The following is a 19,292-nucleotide window of genomic DNA, read 5'->3' as shown; positions in this document are numbered from 1 at the left end:
AAACTAGTGGAAAGATAGACAAATAGATCAATGGAACAAACTAGAGAGTCCAGAAACGGATTCACACATATACAAACACAAAAGTGACATTAGAGTACACTGGAGGAAGGACGATCTTTTCAATAAATATTGCTGGTTTAATAGGATATCCACATAGAGAAAAATGATCTTGATCTCTACCCCCCACCATTTAAAGTAATGAACTGCAGATGGATTTTATGCGTAGATCAAATGAGAGAAATAAAACAACAAAGGTTCAAGAATAAAAAATAATATCTTCATACTCTTGGGGTACACAAGTATTTCTTAGACAATATCCTAAATGAACCCAACTTAACAGAAAATTTTAATAAATTGAACTATTTAATAAATGTAAAGTGGAATGAAAAAAGCCAAAAATCAATCAAGTTTGATGTGTGATTTTATATTTACAAAATTCAAAGACATGGAAAATTAATAATGTTAATAGTAGGTAGGACAACAAGTGTCTAATTAAAGAGTCATCAACATGACGTGCCCAGAACAGAAGAAATCTGACTCAACTTAAGTTGACATCTCTAACTCCAGTTTCTAAAAATTATCAGTAAATTGTACATGACATTCCCCCAGCCAAAATAAAATATTTACCTTCCATCTTCTCTAGGTTCCCCTTTATATTAAACTGGAAGAAGAAAGGAATAACAGAAGGAAGGAAGGGGGGAGGGAGAGAGAAAAGAACATGTATATAACACTGTATTTTTTTGTCTTTCTAATGTATTGTTTTTTCGCTTCTCCCAATAAAACTGTAGATATTACTGACTTCATTTTACACCTTAAAAATCCTTTTTAAGCTGTGAAAACAAAAAGAAATGTAAAATACAGATCTTACCCATATGAATTTATAATTGTATATAAGCATAAGTGGAGTAGGAAGTGGGAGCCTAACATAAAACACTAAAACAATGGTATAAGAAAGTATGGGATACTGTACCCAAAATAATCACAGGACCATAAACACTGTAGTTTAGAGAAAAGATAGAGAGAGGATGTACTCAGAGGTAGCTTTTTGGAGGGGGTGAGCTCGAAAGATTTAGGTAGACAGAGGGTATAGACTGTTAGTTGTCTACACAATATTCATTTTCCATTTCTTAGTAAGTTAAAAAAAAAAAAAACTAAACTAATTTTATTTGCAGCAGCAATCTGCAAAGTTGTCTCCATTTTCCAGCCTGACAGCTATGCATGACCAGGTAGCTAAGTGCTATATGGCAAATTATAAGCAGAAGTGCTATATGGAACTCCAGGAAATGTCCTAAAAGGTAAGTGACTCAACCAAGCAGTGTACCCATCCTGCCTTTCCCCACTTCCTTCTTCTCTCTCTGGAATATAGACCTATCTGGGACTTCAATATCCACTTTGGACTATGAGATTGTTCACTAAAATAGCAGAGCACAGGGGAAGGAGCCTGGGACACTAATGACCATGGAGCTTCCACACAAACACTAGGATGCCTGTCTTTGAACTTCGTTTCCTGAGAGAGAAAACTGACCCTATGCATAGCATAATATGGATGTAGATGATCCTCGAGCTAGCTAGCTTAGGCAGATAAAAAGTTTCTATTCAGGTATTAAATCAAGGTATATATTCAGTGGTGTGCTGAACTCGTACCAGCTCACAAGAGCCAATTGTTTAATTTTCAGAAATCTCTGTGAGCTAGTTGTTAAACACTTCCATTTTAAAAAATAAATGTAAAACTAAAATTATATCAAAAACAAAGGTAACAAATATTCAAAAACTATTTCCTAACTAACTATTTTTGTGGCTTTTTAGTATTATCTATGCCCTCGATCTAACTATGTGGTAGAAATACTTCCTAAAGATGTGTTACTATACATCTCTTTCTAACTCCACAATCTATGTTGGTAGCTTGAAACATATTTCCTAAAAAGGATAAACCAAGCACTAATAGATATCTACAAATTATTAGATATGGTGGTAGAGAGGGGAGTAAAAGAAGAGAGGAGATGGAGATTAAAATGAGAATTTTCTGATTGTGTTATTTTATAGTTTTAACTGAACTATGTAAATGTTTTACATATTTTAAAAATTACTGAATTTTTAAAAACCAATTTTGAAAATTTGAAAACAAATTTTAACTGTATATCAAATTGATAGCACAACCACACTGGGAAAAGAATTATTTCAAGTGACTTTTAAACACAGTAATTTGACTATATATTCCTTGTGGGATATATCTTGGGGACAAAAGAACCACAAAGAAATTTTAAGCTGCTTTGAATGGTCTTATTATTAGAAGTAATATTGATATTGCTTTTTAAACTATTATATATAAATTATAGGATTAGGAAATAAGTACTTGAATAAATCTCATTAAGAACCAAGATTTTCAAAGTAAAGAGAAAAACAATACAAAAGTAAAAGAAATTTAATCAAAATTCTGTAATCGTGGGAGAGATCCAAGATGGCAGAGTAGATAAACATTGTGCTTGTGACCTTCTGTGAACACATTAAAATTACAACTGAATTATAGAACAGTCAAGCTGGTGAACCATCTGTAATCTAGTTATAGAACATAAGTCCTATAAGTAAAAATTTTAAAAAGAAGCCACGTCAAGACTGGTCGGAGGGGCAGAGACACAGAATAGGCCCTACACCTGCGTGTGGCAGTTGAGAATCAAGAGGGATATTTTGGCCACACTGGTTCCCCCCAGAGGAGCGAGGGACACAAGGCTCCCCAGTCCAGAGTACTGGCGCCCAGAAGAGGAGCCCCCACAACATCTGGCTGTGAAAAACAGTGGGGATTCCGACCGTTCAGGTGGGATGGAAGGCTGAGGGAAACCCAGACATCCTCTCAAATGGCCCACAAACAGTTTCACTCGCTAGAAGGCACTCACCTTGAGCTCCAATGGTGGGACGGTGACTCAGGGGGCCTCAGAGACATATGAGACTATGGGGGCAGAGCCCCAGAGAGTAGTTTCCAGGCTCTCGGCCTCACGTGGAGGGGTGCTGACTCGGGCAGTAGATGGCCACTGGTTGTGGCTAGTTGGCCGTCAGCTGTAGCCAGTTAGACAATTGGCCCCTGATATAGCTGCTGAGGCTGTGCTAGTTGGGGAGTCGAGGAGAGTCGAGAGGAAGTTGAGGAGAGAGTTGGTCAGTTGGCAGAAAGCGGACAGCAGGTCGCACGTCGGATGAATCCTGCCTCCAGTGAGACTATAGTGATATGACTCCCCTACCTATGGCTCCATGGGTGTTCCTTTTTTGGCCTAGCCACATCCTGCGTTCTTATGTCGGGAGCGGGACCAGAGGCCCCGCAGGCCGCCCCGCACAACAGACATGGGGGGGGCAGACTGAGGTATGTGGCTACAGGAGGAGGACTGGAGGACCATCAGCATTTTCCTTGTGAGGAGTCCTCTTCCTATGCAGCCCGCAGGTGAGCACCATCTTTCCTGTGTTGAGCCTTCCCCCACAGGCCAAATCTGAACCTGACTGGCCTGACCAGCTCCGCTGCTCCACTCTGCTGACTCAGCTGGGATCCCGCCCCCCTAACTCACTTACCCTGGAGGCACTTTCTCAGCAAGCAGCCAGCCCTGCCCGCATTGCACTCTTTCTTGGAAAACTATCGGAGTGCAGCAAGCTCCAGGTAGGCAGCAACAGGCCTCAGTGTGCTCTGAGACTTTTGCTGAGTCACTCCAGGCTCAGCACTGACACCAAACCAAAATTTACATTAACCTGGTGACCACAGCTCTTCGCATTCTATTGACTCCCTGAGACGCTGCTTCATCCAACTTGTGTATGGCACAGTGCTTTATCAGCGGCTTAAGAAAGCTGGCAGGTGGCAGCCGGCCCCCGGGTGTCCTGGCTTTTTGAGTAGTTACCCCAGGCCTGGTACTGGTGGCAGACATCCTCGTTTCGCAGCATGGCCTCTCCCACGTGCCTTCAGGTTCAGCATAGGCAGTGAACAACTGCAGATCACTTTGTAGCTCCTACTAGGTAGCTCCCAGATGGTAACAGTCAGTGGTTGACCTGGACTTGCCCTGGAGCTCCTCCTAAGAGGCTCCAGAACCAACATATTTGGAGGTTGGTTTAGACCATAGCAAAGCACCACCCAATTATCCCCACATAGCTCACACAAAGGGCAGTCTCAAAAGACACCAGAGCCCACTGGGACGAATCCCACTCAGTGGGGTAAGCCTCCTGCACAGCAGCTTTAAGCTGTGGATGGGGCCAAACCCCACAGCCAGTCAGCCTAAGTATCAATCCCACCCACTTACATGCCACGAGCAATCAAGGCTCAACTATAACAGGAGGGCATACACAACCCACACAAGGTATGTTCCTGGAACACCCCGTGCATGTGACCAGGTAGACTGTGCCAGGGCCCCACAAGGCACCTACTACATAAGGCCACCTGGCCAAGACTGGGAGACATAGCAGATCTACCTAATGCATAGAAACAAACACAGAAAGGCAGCCAAAATGAGGAAACAAAGAAATGAATCCCAAATGAAAGAACAGGAGAAAAATCCAGAAAAAGAATTAAACAAAATGGAGGCAAGCAATTACCAGAGACAGAGTTCAAAACAATGGTTATAAGAATATTCAAAGAACTTCATGAGAACTTCTACAAAGAGATGCAAGCATAAAAAAGGACATAGAAACCATAAAAAAGAACCAGTCAGAAGTGAAGAATACAATAACTGAAATGAAGAATGCACTAGAAGAAATCACCAGACTAGATGAAGCAGAGGATCAAATCAGCAATTTGCAAGACAAGGTAGCAGAAAACTCCCAATCAGAGCAGCAAAAAGAAAAAAAAAATTCCAATAAAATGAGGATAGTTTAAGAGACTTCTGGGACAACATTAAGCATAACAACATCTGCATCATAGGGGTACTAGAAGAAGAGATAAAGCAAGGAATTTAAAACCTATTTGAAGAAATAATGACTGAAAATTTTCTTAACCTGGAGAAGGAAATAGACATACTGTGCAAGCTCAGAAAGCACAGAGAGTCCCAAACAAGATGAACCCAAATAGGCCTATACCTAGACATACTATAATTAAAATAGCAAACATTAAAGACAAAGAGAGAATCCTACAAGTACCTAGAGAAAGGCAACTAGTAACTTGTAAGAGAGCTCCCATGAGACTGTCAGCTGATTTCTCAACAGAAACTTTGCAGGCCAGAAGAGATTGGCATGAAATACTCAATGTGATGTAAAGCATGGAACTACAACCAAGATTACTCTACCCAGCAACACTATAACTTAAAGATAAGAGCTTCCCAGACAAGAAAAAGCTAAAGGAGTTCATCACCACCAACCCAGTATTAAAAGGAATGTTAGAGGGACTTCTTTGAGACATAAAAATAATAATAATAATAGGAATAATAAAATGGCAATAGCTGCATATCTACTAACAATTACTTTCAGTGTAAATGGATTACATGTTTCAATTAAAAGACATAGGAGGTATGAATGGATAAGAAAACAAAACCCTTACATGTGCTGCCTACAAGAGACTCACTTCAAATTGAAAGACACAACACAGAAACACAAAGAGAAGGGATGGAAAAACATATTTCATGAAGATGGAAATGAAAAAAACAAAAAAGTTGGAGTAGCAATACTTATACCATACAAAATAGATTTTAAAACAAGGGCTATATAAAGAGAAAATGAAGAACCCAGTAATCTCACTTCAGGTTATTTATCCGACGGAACCCAAAAGGCTACTTTGAAGGAACGTGTGCATCCATATGTTCATTGCAGTATTGTTTACAATGGCCAAGATGTGGAGGCAGCCTGGGTGTCTGTCAATGGATGGATAGATAAAGAGTAGGTAGTACATACATACAGTGGAATATTGTTTGGCCAGGAAAGAGAATGGGTTCTTGCCATCTACAGCAGCATGAATGGACCTGGAGGGTGTTGTGCTCAGTGGAGTAGTCAGACAGAGAAAGACAAATTTCATATGATTTCACTTATATGTAGAATCTAAAGAACAAAATAAATGAACAAACAAAACAAACAAACTCATAGATACAGAGAACATTTTGATGGCTGCCAGATGGGAGGGGTTTGGGGGAGATATGTGAAAAAAGAGGAGGAATTAAGAAGTACAACTTGGTAGCTACAAAATAGTCATGGAGATGTAAAGTATTGCGTAAGGAATTTGGTCAATAATATTATAATAACTATGTGGTGTCAGAAAGGTACTAGATTTATTGGGGTGATCACTTCATAAGTTATATAAATGTCTAATCACTATGTTGAACACCTGAAACTAATACATATAATATTGTATGTTAACTGTAATTGAAAAATAAAAAAATATTAATAAAATAAAAAAGAAAAAAACACAAAAATCCTCTGAATCTCAAATTTGAGTTAGTTCACACCCATTAGGACAGCTATTATTAAAACAAAGAGAAAAATAACAAGTGTCGGTAAGGATTTGGAGAACTTGGAACCTTATGCATCTCTGATGGGAATGTAAAATAGTGCAGTCTATGTTGAAAACAGTATGGCAGTTCCTCAAAGTATTAAACATAGAATTACCTTATGATTCAGCAATTCCACTTCCGGGTATATATACAAAAGAAATTAAGGTAGGGACTTAAACAGATACTTATACACCCATTTTCACAGCAGCATTATACACAATAGCCAAAAGATGGAAACAACCCTAGGGTTCATCAATGGATAAGTGGATAAACAAAATGTGGTATATACATACAACAGAATATCACTCAGCCTTTAAAAGAAAGGAATTCTGATATATGTCACAACATAGATGAGCTTTGAGGATGTTATGCTAAGTGAAAAAAATCCTGTCACAAAAGGACAAACATTCACAGATACACAAAGTAGAATGGTGGTTGCCAGGAGCTGAAGGAAAAAGGGATTAGAGAGTTAGTGTTTAATAGGTAGAGGGTTTCAGTGTAGGAAGATGAAAAAGTCCTGGAGGTGGATGTGGTGATGGTTGCTGAACAATGTGAATGTAGTAAATGACACAAAACCACACATTTAAAAATTGTTAAAATGGTAGAATTTATTATAAATATTTTACCCTAATAAAAAAACTTGACTAGGAAACATTACTATGAACTCATGATTTCTTTGTCTCTTACCATGATATATGTGTTTCTGAGTGCTATCCACTAAAAAGGCCTAACAGCATTGACAGCCTAGCAGCAATGAGTCCCATCGTCAGCAAGCCTGTAGTTTCTAAAAGGAACCTGGACCCTTTGGAGAAGTGGCTGATTACTGTTCCAGGGCAAGAAATGTATGAGATGATCTTGGGACATCTTGCTGAGCCAGAAAATAAGGACACTATTGAAGACAAATAGTTCTGTCAAAAGAACGTAGGAGCCAAAATAAGGGGCTTCCACTAGCCAAAGATGGGGCAATTTAAGCAACGAAAAGAACCATGATTATAATTTACTGAAAGTAAGCCAATCAAAACACATATAAACCCATGTGTCAATATGGGTTTATAAAAAAAATTAAAAACCTCATCAGTCAGTATTGGAGGTTGCTAATATGTTTCTAATTCATTATTAAGAAAACCAAAAAAGGGGGAAAATTAAGCATGGATCTTGCCTTTTCTGTATAAATTCTATTTCAGTGTAACCAAATAGTTGATGAGGTAAAAAAATTCTTTTTATAGAAGAATTCCAGCAAATGTGTTCAGAAGGAATGATAGAATTAGAATGAATTAAATAGAATGGTCTTAAGCAACCATCACCAACAGATGCCAAAACCACATTCAAAAAGTTTAAGGTGGATTTATCACCGATGAATCAGGCTGACAACATCACAATCCACTGTTCGATCTTAGCATTGCTAAATATCAAACCTCTAGCTGTAACCATGAGCAGAAACTAATTAATTGCCACCATGAAGAAGCAATCCGCCAGATCCAGAATGCATGGAATTATGTAGGAAAAATGACCAAGTCCCTTTCACAAACAAACGAAATGAAGGGGATCTGTAGTAAAATAAGAGAGGTTTTAAATTAACAACCCAATGTAATGTGGACTCATTGGGATCCTGGTGTCCAGAGCATTGCCCACTGTGTCTGCCGCTGCAACTTGCTCTCAGGCCTTTATGGTTGAAATCTACAGCTGTGAAGATGTATTCTAGCCTTTCTCTTGGCTTTGTTAGAGTTGAGGGGCATTTACCCACATCCTCAGTCTCGCCTCAGCTACAGCTAGTAACAAAGAAGTGAGTCTCTGCATCAGGCCAGTTCACCCGGGATCCGCCCAGACTCTAAGGAGAGTCACCTCACCTTACCATGACCTTCCCATGGCTCTCAGCTCAGCATCCCTGCCACCAGGAACTGAGGGTGGTTGGGAAGTGAAATCTCAGAGCCTCTCTCTGCCTGACCACACTGTCCTGCCACATTTGCACTGATGTGGTTGCACCCCAGGTTGGTAAGGCACGGCCTGGGGGGCAGCCTCCTAATGGGAAGTAGGGGACACAGCTGCCCTCCTCTTTTCTCTAATATACACCCCTTCCTGGAAGAAGCTTAGAGAGAGCAAACAGGACCCTGTCTCCCCTCCTCTCCCTTTCTTCTTCCCACTATTTCCTTGACCAGAAAGTGGTGACTTTTACTTCTAATGTCCTGTCTTAACCTCCTGCTGCAACAGAGTGACAGCTGCTACAGGTAGAGGGGTGTCTTTCCTACCCCATAGGAGAATGTGTGAGATGAGTCTTCCATGCTGGGATTTTGATATTCTAACGGGGAGTTGAAGGAATATGGAACATTCTTTCTCACGATAATAGTCTTTCCTGCTACATAATCCTATATAGCATGCAGAAGTGGAATGTTAGTACTTTTTTTTTTCTTTAAATTCCTTCTGTAACAAATCCTAATCTCCCAAGCATATGAACACCTTGGCCTAGTAGGGCAAAGAACAGGTGCTCAGAAAGGCAAAGGGGAAAAAGTGCATTAACTTTCCTATCACTTACACACATGCACACACACAATTAGAATTATAATATGTATATTTAAAGTTTTATATGTTTAGGTATACAAATAATAAATGACTACATTCTCATTATAAAAACCAACCCACGGTTTTGTAACTTATTTTTGCCATTTCAAACACAGTTTTGTGTGTGTGTTTACCCTTTTCCCATGTAATTTGGTATTCTATTAAAATATGCTTTTTAGTCCCTGAATGCTATTCCATTGTCCAATGTATTTTTACCTACTTAATCAATCTTTAGCCAATCCACTTTACTAGACAGTTACGTTGTTTCCAACTGAGCTGTCATAAACAGCCCTTTGGGGTTTTTTGGTATAAATTTCTAAAGGGAGAATGGTTAAGTTAAACTGCAGGGGTGCCCAAACTTTTTTCAACGTTTTTCATCAAGGGCCATATACGGTAAAATACACAAACAGCCGGGCCACTCACTCGAGGTGAAGTATGTATTGCCTCACCTGGTTTATTTAAGTAAACTAAATATATTTTTGGAATTTGCTGCGGGCCAATTAACAATGGATTGCGGACCGCAGTTGGCCCGCGGACCGCAGTTTGGACACCCCTGAGTTAAAGGATGCAAATACTTTTGATGAAAAATGTTACAAATTGCTTAATTATCCTCAGAAAAGTCATAGCATTTTCAATGTACACCAGTAATGTATGATACTGCCTATTTCTCCATGCCTTTTCTAAATTTACAATTTGTAATGTTAAAATTATAAATTTTATAATTATGAATTTTAAAATATTTCATATTAAAATATCTTTATTCAGCTGGTAAACAAGTAGTGGTTTAAATTTTCATTTCCTTAGTACTAGTGAGATTTAATTTTTTTATGTATTTCAGATATATATTGATCATTTGGGTTTATTACTTTAAATAGTATCTTCAGATGAGGAACTTGAGGTTCAGAGATGTTAAATGACTTGTTCAAGGACACACTGCTTCTATGAAGTAGATAACTGGGGTTTTTTTCATATTCTTCAATGAAATGGGGTTGTTCTCCAGTCAGAATGCGCAATAAAGCCCACAGGGCAAGTTCTGATGAATCCAGGAGTTCAAGGACATCTAACTATTACATAATGGTAAGTCTCTTTGGGTCAGATCATCTTTATGCTTGGAGAATTATTATGATGATTTAATGAATTATAGTTCTTTTACTCTTTAATTTATAAGTCTGAGAAGAATTAAATCCAGATCAAGATTGGAAGATAAAGAGATTGTTAAAAACAGTTTCTAAATACGCTTACAACATCCTTTTTCCTATCCATTGGTCATGAATGGCAGCACAGCTATAGATGACCTCCTTCTCTCCATTACCACAGCATGAGGACAAAACAACCAAGTGAATATGTTTTATGACTGTAGATTGCAACCAGGAAACCATTTCTAGATTCTCAGAAGCTGGTGCCTTACTTTTTGTTTCTGAATGCCATTTTTCTTATCTATCCCAATTAATATATAAGGCCAGGCTGTCATCTGCTGGTTTAACCTTGTGTGGCAAAATCAATCCTTTCTTTAATAACTAACAAGAGTCCATGGGTCAACAATTAAAAAAAAATAACAACAAAGGAAATGCCAATGTTTCTGAAATGTTTAAAACACACACACACACACACACACACACACACACACACACACACACAACCTGGCCAAATGTAATCTGTCCAAAGGTCTATTTTAGCAGGATGAAGGAAGTTGAGGGACCTGGAAAAAGGGAGATGTTAACATCTATTGGAGGGGAAAATCCTAACAATTCTTTCTACTTTGCTTTAAGGTCTTATCCCAAAAGAGTGAAATTTTTGTTCCAGGAACTGAGTGCTCAAGTTCCCCTCAGGTAGATGGAAATGCTTCTAAACACATGTCCAAGTTGAGATCATTTGTGTTCATGACCATCCCAGGCCAAGCAAGTAAAAAAGAATAGAATTTAAGGAGGATGGGTTTCCAATACCCCCTTCACCAAAATAATGCTTCCGATATCATTTCTTGTCTTAGGCAGAGAAATCACAGAGTTAGGTACCAGTAGCAGCAACGGACAGAGAATTTGAGAGTTCAATCATCGCCCCATAAAATGTATGCAGTTTCCACTGTAGCACAGCATGTTAGGACACCATAGTATCTCCTGCATATGGATGGATTCTTGAAGATCTTGCATAAAGTTAAATTCACGTAACTCGAGAGCAATTTTCCTATAACAATTCTGTATCTTATAAAAGAGGTGGTAGTTTAAGGCACAGATTTGTGCAGTTAGCTTAAGACTACCTAGTTCAATCCTTGCTCTTCCTCTTACTAACGGAAGGAACTTAAGCAAGTTTACTTACTTAACCTCTTTTTGCCTCAGATCCCTCAGCTGTGAAATGAAGATGATTACAGTACACAGTATCTCATTTGATTCTTCCAATACTCCCATGCAGTTACAATAGGCCCTACCTCATTAAGTTGTTGTAGGGACTAAATGAGTTAATATGTGTAGAGTGGTTAAAAATGTGCCTAGCACATGATACGTGCATTGGAAGTGTTTGCTTATTAATTATTTTTATTGCCAGACAAAGTGGAACGGCCATGTAGCAATAGCATAAAAGCAGCTTATAATTCACTTGGCCTACCTGCTTTGAACTTTTGAGATTCCTGACTTTGATTTTTAACTTAGGAGATCTTCATTATTTCAAAATGAGTGTATATATTTAGACTTTATTTACCTTTTTATATTGCACTATTTTAAATTTGCATAATTTAAGCATAAAATGAGTATGCACTACGAGTACATGGGCTTTAAGTGTGAAAGTTCAATGAATTTAGGGTCCGTTGCAATTCCAAAGGGCAAACATTATTGATCAATATGCAAGTGTTCTTGTGAGTCTGAAGTGGTTCAGGGTGTGTTCACAACAGACAGGCAACAAAAGAGAGAGTTCGAAGATGACTCACTGCCCAGGTTGACTCCACGTAAACTAGTGATGATACTTCTTATGTGCCACTCACTGGTGGAAGTCTTTTATACACATTGTATTCAATTCTTACAATACCCCCATGAGATAAAGGCTAGTATTGCCCCCATTTTACTGGTATAGAAAGTGAGATTTAAAAAAATGAAGCAACTTGCTCATGATCAACAGCTGCTGGTAAGTGCTAGCGCTGGCATTTAAACCTAAATATCCTACCCCCAAAACCCCGGTACAATTGTCTTACTACACCTCAAAAAATTGTGATATACCAAGTTCATTTTAGGTTCTTCCACTTTTTTCTCTCTTCAGGGCCAGTCTATTTGTTAAATACAGCCCTACCCACAGCTATAATGAGCATGAGTATGCTTATGGTAAGCACTATGAACACTACTGAAAGACAGAAAGCAAAAAGATTCAAACATTATATTATCACCCGAAGATGACCATGGTAAAATTTTGGTGTACTTCTTTTTTAAGTACATTGTTTTGTTTTACATGTTTGTTTTACACAGTTGTGATCAAATTGTATGTACAATTTTAATCTTCCTTTTCCCCCCTCACATTACAACGTGTTATCCCATTCTATTAGAAATTTCATAAATATCCTTTATATCGGTTGCATAATATACCATTGCATGGCAGTTCCATAATATATTTACTTTTCCTTTCATGTTGGACATCTGAGTAGTTCCAGCGCTTTTTTTTTTTACCATGGGATGAATATCTCTGTTCCCTCTTTCTTGATAGTTTCCCTTCTTTTGACATTTCTTCCTAACTTCCTCAGCACACAATCAACTTGATATCTCCCTACGCTTCCTTTTCTCAAAATTTACTTTCTGGAAAGGAGCTGATAAACTCATTCATACTAAAGTGTACATGGCTCATAAAGCTTAATTTATTATCTCTTCAAGGATACTTGTATCAACTTAAGCCAAAGGAATGAAGTTCTAATTGTGGGGTTTTGGTCATCAGAAAATCTAGTTGGGGAGATCTTCTATCCTCCCCGATCACAGAGGAGAATCCACAATAGCAAAAAGGTTCAGAGCTTACTTAATGTTAGCAAATCTGATGAGAATGCAGCCTACAGCTGCAAAGATGGTGATGTGATAAAAAGAGGGAAAGAGTTTGTATATGAGGTCAGACAATTAAGTTCTTGAACTCATCCTAGAAAAACTGCTACATACCTCATTGCTGAATATCACTATGGTCACCTCCAAAGTACTCCACTTGGGAAGCTATGCACCAATGCCAGCGCCTAGTCCACCCTGCAAACAATTTTGGAACTCTTTTTTTGGAATGGCCATCAGAGCTTGATGTCCTGAATGTCATCGATATGTCTTCCTTTCAATATTTCCTTTATCTTTGGGTAAAGAAAGAAGTCATTGGGGGCCAGATCGGGTGAGCAGGGAGGGTGTTCCAATACAGTTGTTTGTCTACTGCCTAAAAACTCCCTCACACGCAGTGCTGTGTGAGCTGGTGCATCCTCGTGATGCAAGAGCCATGAATTGTTGGTGAAAAGTTCAGGTCGTCTAACTTTTTCATGCTGCCTTTTCAGCACTTCCAAATAGTAAACTTGGTTAACTGTTTGTCCAGTTGGTACAAATTCATAATGAATAATCCCTCTGATATCAAAAAGGGTTAGCAACATTGTTGCAACAAGTTGCAGAATGTAATTGTCAGACCTCATAAACAACGGTGAGAAAATTGGGTAGAGGCATGGAAGAGAATTGGAAAATTCACTCAGCAACACAGAGTACATTTGGTACCACTTACCTAGGTTGTCCAACTCGCCTGTGTTTGCCTTTCCAATGTATTTGGCCTTAGAGATGGACCCGCCCACCTTCTCCTCAGAACTGCTTGGTCTGGATCTCAGTCCTAATTAATCTGCCAAATCTCACAGCTTTGGGACCTTTGGCAGCCACACAGCCCAGTCGCAAGGAGTGGAAGTGAGGTTTCTAAGAGGGCCCATTCCAGGTCCTGTGTCCACAATCTTGTTGGAGCTTCACCTCCAGCCTCAAAGAGGGGAGTTAATAATACCTGAGGGGGTAAGGGAGTTAGAGGCCTCCTGAGAACGTTCACAAAGTCCTGTACTGCCCTCTCTTCCCCCTTCTTTCCCTCCTCCTACAGGCTTCAGGCTTTCTAGGCTGCTGGCAAATCCGAGGCTGCATGGGACAGCAAAGGCGACCCGAGACAGAACTCAATTTTCCCCAACTCTCCCCACTCGAAAGGGCACCACGTTCTCCAGTGCTGCACTGGGAATGGCTAGTGTGGAGAACGCGGAGGGGAGGAGGTGTGCAGGGCGAGAGCCAAGCCAAAAGGGCCAGTGGCTCCGCCTCCCTGAATTACGGTAGGGAGGAAACCTTAAATCCGAAATCCTAAACTGATTTAAAAAAACAAAACAAAACAAAAAAAACAAAAAACGAGAAACTCCAGCTGAAGGCTGGGGCGGGGCACAGGGTTCCCGGAGTAGCTGCTCCCACTCCACCGTCAGCGCTGCACGCCTGCCCCACCGGATCCTAGGACACCCGGCACACGCACCTACCCACCTCCCTGAGCCCGCCGCTCCTCCCCCCTTTCTCGCTGGTTGGCCGGCGCTCCGCAGACCTCCGCGGCAGCAGGAGGAGCCAGGCGCGTCCGCCACGCATATCCACCGAGCTGCAGGCGCCGCGCGCGATCTCAGGTGGCGGCAGCAGCGGCGGCGGTGACAGCGACAGCAGCAGTGACAGCGGCAGCCGCAACAGCCAGCGCGCACCCTCTCTCCTTCACACCCGCATCCCGCATCCACTGCGCTGCGGAGCCGCCGGCGGTCCCTCGGTCCCCCGGTCCCCGGCCCCCGGCCCCGGCACGCACGGCCAAATCCCGCGCACAATAGCGGCCGCCGCCGCGGCGGCTCCAAGCCCAAGCGCCCGCCATGAGGAAGCTGGCGAGGAAGGGATGCGACTACAAGCGCTTCCTGAGGAATAACTGGCTGCTGCTCTCCACCGTCGCCGCGGTGGTGCTAGGTGAGCGGCGCGGCGGAGGGGCGACGCGCGCACCCTCACGCGCTCCCAGCGCCCAGGCCGCGTGCGGGGCGGGCGGGTGCGAGGGTGGGCTAGGCGCTCGCGCACCGGCTGCCTGGGTCCTACCGCACCTCCCCGGCTTCGGACCCTACGTGGGGATTCCCCCTCGAGGATGTTGTTTTCTCCGTGCGAAGAATAAAGCTCCTTGGGGATTCCCATATGGGTGCTCTACGAGCTGCCGGGTCCTGCTTTACCCAAAATGATCAAAAGGGCTTGGAAGGGAGACAGGGAAGCAGGTAGCTCCCGGTTCTGCCGTATGGAAGCAAACATGGTTGTATTTTTTTTTATTTAATTTTTTTTTTTTAGTCCTGTCTGCTTCCCCCCCCCCCGCTTTTTTTTTTTTTTTTTTTTTTTTGCCTAAACCACGCTGTCCAGACAGATTGAGTTTGGATTTGGTTCTCAGTCGGACTGGAAGAGGCAGGAACCTTAGTCTCAGGGATGACGGGGCGAAGGAGGGAGGATGGCAGTGTAGCCGTCGCTCACCTGGGGCAGTGCCTGGAAACGTGTCTTCCCAGGCAGCTAGCACCGACTGTCCGCACCCAGGCTCTGAAAACCTGCCAGATTCGTGCTGAATTCGGGCGTATGCAGTTATGGCCCGCAGAAGCTCATGGCCTGAGGGGGTGCGGGGGGGAAAAGAGAGCTAAGAAAACTCAGTTTTCCTCCCTTTGCTACCCTGCTAATGTGCAGAGAAAACCTCCCTGGACTTCCTTGCTCTCCACATTGTTTTTCTATTGAAAATAACTCTTAAGTCATATTGGCTTGTTTTTCAACAAAGATGTATTTAAGTGATTCACTCCTGACAGATCACTGGCCTAGGTGGATGTCTGAATCATTGCTCAGAAGTATGAGTTGTTCCAGTTTAGTTAAATTGTGGATTTCTGCCAGGTTGTCTGTTTTACAACTTGGGCTCCAGGATGCTCCTCTTTGAGTTTGGAGCTATGTCTGTCTCCTCTCCTCTATGAGCTCTCCTCAAGTGAGGACGCTCAGCAGGTGAGACTTCTTCACAAAGTCCTGCCTTACCTGTGGAAACAGAAGCTGGGTTTGCTGGGGTTGCAGGGAGGGCAGGCTGTCTCTTCCCCCAACCTCATGCATCTTCCTCTTCAGCTATTGCTTCTGCATCTCAGAATGTTTGATGTTGCCTGCTCCCCTTTTGGGCCCCCCAGATTTATTCCACCAGAACCTTGAGCAAAGTAAAGTCAGGTTTCTGGTAAATAACATTTTAAAATTACCTTAAAGAGGCCATTTGTGAGAGGAAAGAAGTAGAGAACTAAGTCTTGACTCCTTACTTCTACTCTGTTTCCCCCTAGAAGAGACCAGTGGCTTAGTGAGATTTTTAGGGAAGATTTATCATGCCCCACTTCATTTAAGTAACAGATACCACGAAGAGAGTGATTTGATTTTCCTGCAGCGAAATAGATGAGATGGCTTTGATTGTTTTCCTAGTGATTTCCAGTGGTAAGAGTTCAGAATTAATTGTTAAATCCCTTTTTAAGGACAGTTTTTGGGCTGGTACCTAGGCTGGTATTTCCCTCCCAGTTCCTTATGGAAAAAGAATCCTGCCTTTTCAGCCAGGGGGTTCTCCAGTGTTACTCAACCTGTTAACCAAGTGTTGCACACCAGCCTTGAGTCTACCAATTCACTGGAGACTGGTTTGGAAAGGATTTTAAGAGGTTGTTCCCTGGCCTTTGGAACTTGTTGCATAAATACATCTTCGAGGTCAAGAGGGGTTGATTACATGCCCATTTTGCAGACATGGCATTTGGTGTCAGGTGGGCATTTTCCTCCATTTTTTAATGTGAGTGAACCCAGGAGCTTGATTCAGATACTTTTCTTCAGAAAGGAAAACCACCATCTAAAAATTGTAAGTGCCCAACTGAAGTCTTCCTGCACATTTGCCCCTCTAGGAACAATACAGGGCACAGTCCCCGAGTGTTTCTGCTCCTGCTCTGAGAAGTGTCAAGCCTAGGCCACCCCCAGTGTGCCCATCACAGGCACTTCCTGGGGTCCTCCTCTAGTCCTTTCTTCGGAGCACTGGGCCTGAGTGGAAATTGTACTTCTGTTTCTGTAGTCGGCACGATCTCTGTTGTTTAACCAGAACCGAAATTCCAGCCAACTTATAACAGTGACACTGCTAATTTTATAATAGTCATATGAAATTAGACATTGTCTGATAGTCTTAATTGATAAAGAAAATCACAAGCACTCACATGCAGCTTCCCATCTGGACCTTTCAGCGTGTAGATCCTAAAAAAGTAAAAACTCTTAAATTTATTAACTACTGTGACAGAATGTTCTCTTCTGATTATAGCCATTTAAATGTATGGTCCCTGCTGTAATTCAGCAGCCCTGATACTTTAAAATATTTTGATTATTAAAACGAGGGGCAAAAGTATGAACCAGCTTAAAGCCTTTGATTATTTAAGACAGGGGTGTCCCAACTGCGGCCCGCGGGCCAACTGCGGCCCGCGATCCATTGTTAATTGGCCCACAGCAAATTCCAAAAATATACTTAGTTTACTTAAATAAACCAGGTGAGGCAATACGTACTTCACCTCAAATGAGTGGCCCGGCTGTTTGTGTATTTTACCGCATGTGGCCCTTGGTGAAAAACGTTGAAAAAAGTTTGGACACCCCTTATTTAAGACATAGTATGTGAGGGGAAGTGCAATTAAAGGTCGATAATTAGATATGAAAGTTAATTCTTTTTATGGACAAAGAGTTGCTAAGAACTAAACATTTTCTCAAACTCTTATTCATTAGATAAAGGAATTGAATAGTTAAGTGAATACTTGAGGGATTAGATAAAGGGATTGAATATTTGTTAATTTCTGTGAAAGCCTACAAGGTCCTAGAAATAATATCTTGGATTTTCAGATGAGAGCCCTTTACTAAAATAACCATGGGAACAATTTTCATTGCTTTCATTACAATTCTAATAGGTTTTACCTACTTCTGTATTATAGCAGAATGAGCACAAAGCTTGGAGTCAGGAGTGCTGGATTTGAGTTCTGGCACTACCGGGCTTTACCGTTTAGACAAATCTCTTATTCTCTGGGATCCTTCAATTTCCTCATCTGGAAAAGGGTATTACTCATTATGCCATTTGTCATTAGAGCTGGTTAAGACAATGTGAAAATACACAGTTGTGTGGCTAGCACATAACAAGCACTCAATAAATGTTATTTTAAGGTAAATCTGAATAATCTGATTTTGAAGAAGTTAGTATTTTCTTATGAAATCCAGTGTCTAATGGTCCTTCTGTGTTCTGCTTAGTGACTGGCCCATAATATAGAGTCCAAGGTGATTCACTTGTTTTGATGACATGCTCTGTCTAGGCGAATACCAGCCTCCAGAGCATTATTCATTTTTTTTTAAAGGATATGGAAAGGATTAATCATTTTGTCTTGTGCCCCACAGCCTGATTCTCAATTCATTTAACAGGCGGAAATTCTGAGGGAAGACGTTTTGTGCCCCAAGTGGGGATTCTGTCTAAGCACAAGCTGTGTGGTAATTCTGTGCCAGAACATTCGATTCAAGTCACCCAAGAATGAGATATCGTGTGTACATTCAGAAAGCACTCAAGGACTCCTCACGGTTCACAGCATAAAGCCTGATCTTTCTATCCAGACGGGTTGTGCTTTATTTGAGTCATTTGAAGCATCTGATTTCTAGCTTATGGATTTTCAAGAAAGGAAATGGATGTTGTTATTTACATGACAAAGCTGGTAGGCTTCTTCCTTCGGAATAATTTTCTTTGGAGCACTAAGGAAGCAATCGTTTCTAGGTTCAGATTCCATTGTGTAATATGGAAAACAGTTCCTTCACGTGCTTAGTAGAACCCTTGCCCCAGCCTTGCATCTCCTGCGCTGGACCTCTTGTAGTGCTCATTTGAGTCATGGGATATGCTGTCTTGCTCTGTCTGTTTTTATGGTCTGTGACTGCTCTGAGGACAGGGGCCGGCCAGCCGGCTGCAGCTAAGCCTGGTTGCAGCGCCAGCACCTCACCTGCATGGAGCCTTGCGTACCGCAGCGTTCAAAATGTGTTTCGTTATCCATGAGCTCCTTTGCTCTGGCGGGTCCCAGGCCTAGTACTGCCGGGCCTCGGATCCGCTCAGCCTTGGAATATACCTGCAGTGACCAATTAAATCATTCCTTCATTCAACAAATAGATATTGGGTACCTACTGTGTGCCAGGGTCTGTGCTAGAGCACGGACACACAGCAGTAAACGAAACAGCAGAAACCCCTGTCCTCATGGAACTTATGTTCAAGTGGAGAGCAGGAGGCAGTAAACACAGTAAGTGG

At 41.5% G+C, this 19,292-nt stretch overlaps 1 protein-coding gene and 1 pseudogene across 1 annotated transcript in view; both read left to right on the top strand.

Annotated features, from left to right (window-relative positions):
• LOC117031515 (elongation factor 2-like) overlaps positions 1 to 14,281 on the top strand; it is an 86,920-nt pseudogene extending 72,639 nt beyond the window's left edge.
• A 115-nt stretch (positions 14,282 to 14,396) lies between these two features.
• Positions 14,397 to 19,292, top strand: part of SLC1A1 (solute carrier family 1 member 1) — a 73,100-nt gene continuing 68,204 nt past the window's right edge. Inside the window, exon 1 of the mRNA XM_033123614.1 lies at positions 14,397 to 14,932. Within this exon, the coding sequence (XP_032979505.1) occupies positions 14,842 to 14,932 (91 nt within the window). The 5' untranslated portion in view covers positions 14,397 to 14,841. The remainder of the gene's footprint in view (positions 14,933 to 19,292) is intronic.

The sequence above is a fragment of the Rhinolophus ferrumequinum genome, chromosome 12 (assembly GCF_004115265.2).
Source record: "Rhinolophus ferrumequinum isolate MPI-CBG mRhiFer1 chromosome 12, mRhiFer1_v1.p, whole genome shotgun sequence".
Lineage (NCBI taxonomy): Eukaryota > Metazoa > Chordata > Mammalia > Chiroptera > Rhinolophidae > Rhinolophus > Rhinolophus ferrumequinum.
The sequence above is the reverse complement of the archived record's forward strand: the minus strand, read 5'-3'. Positions and strand labels throughout refer to the sequence as shown.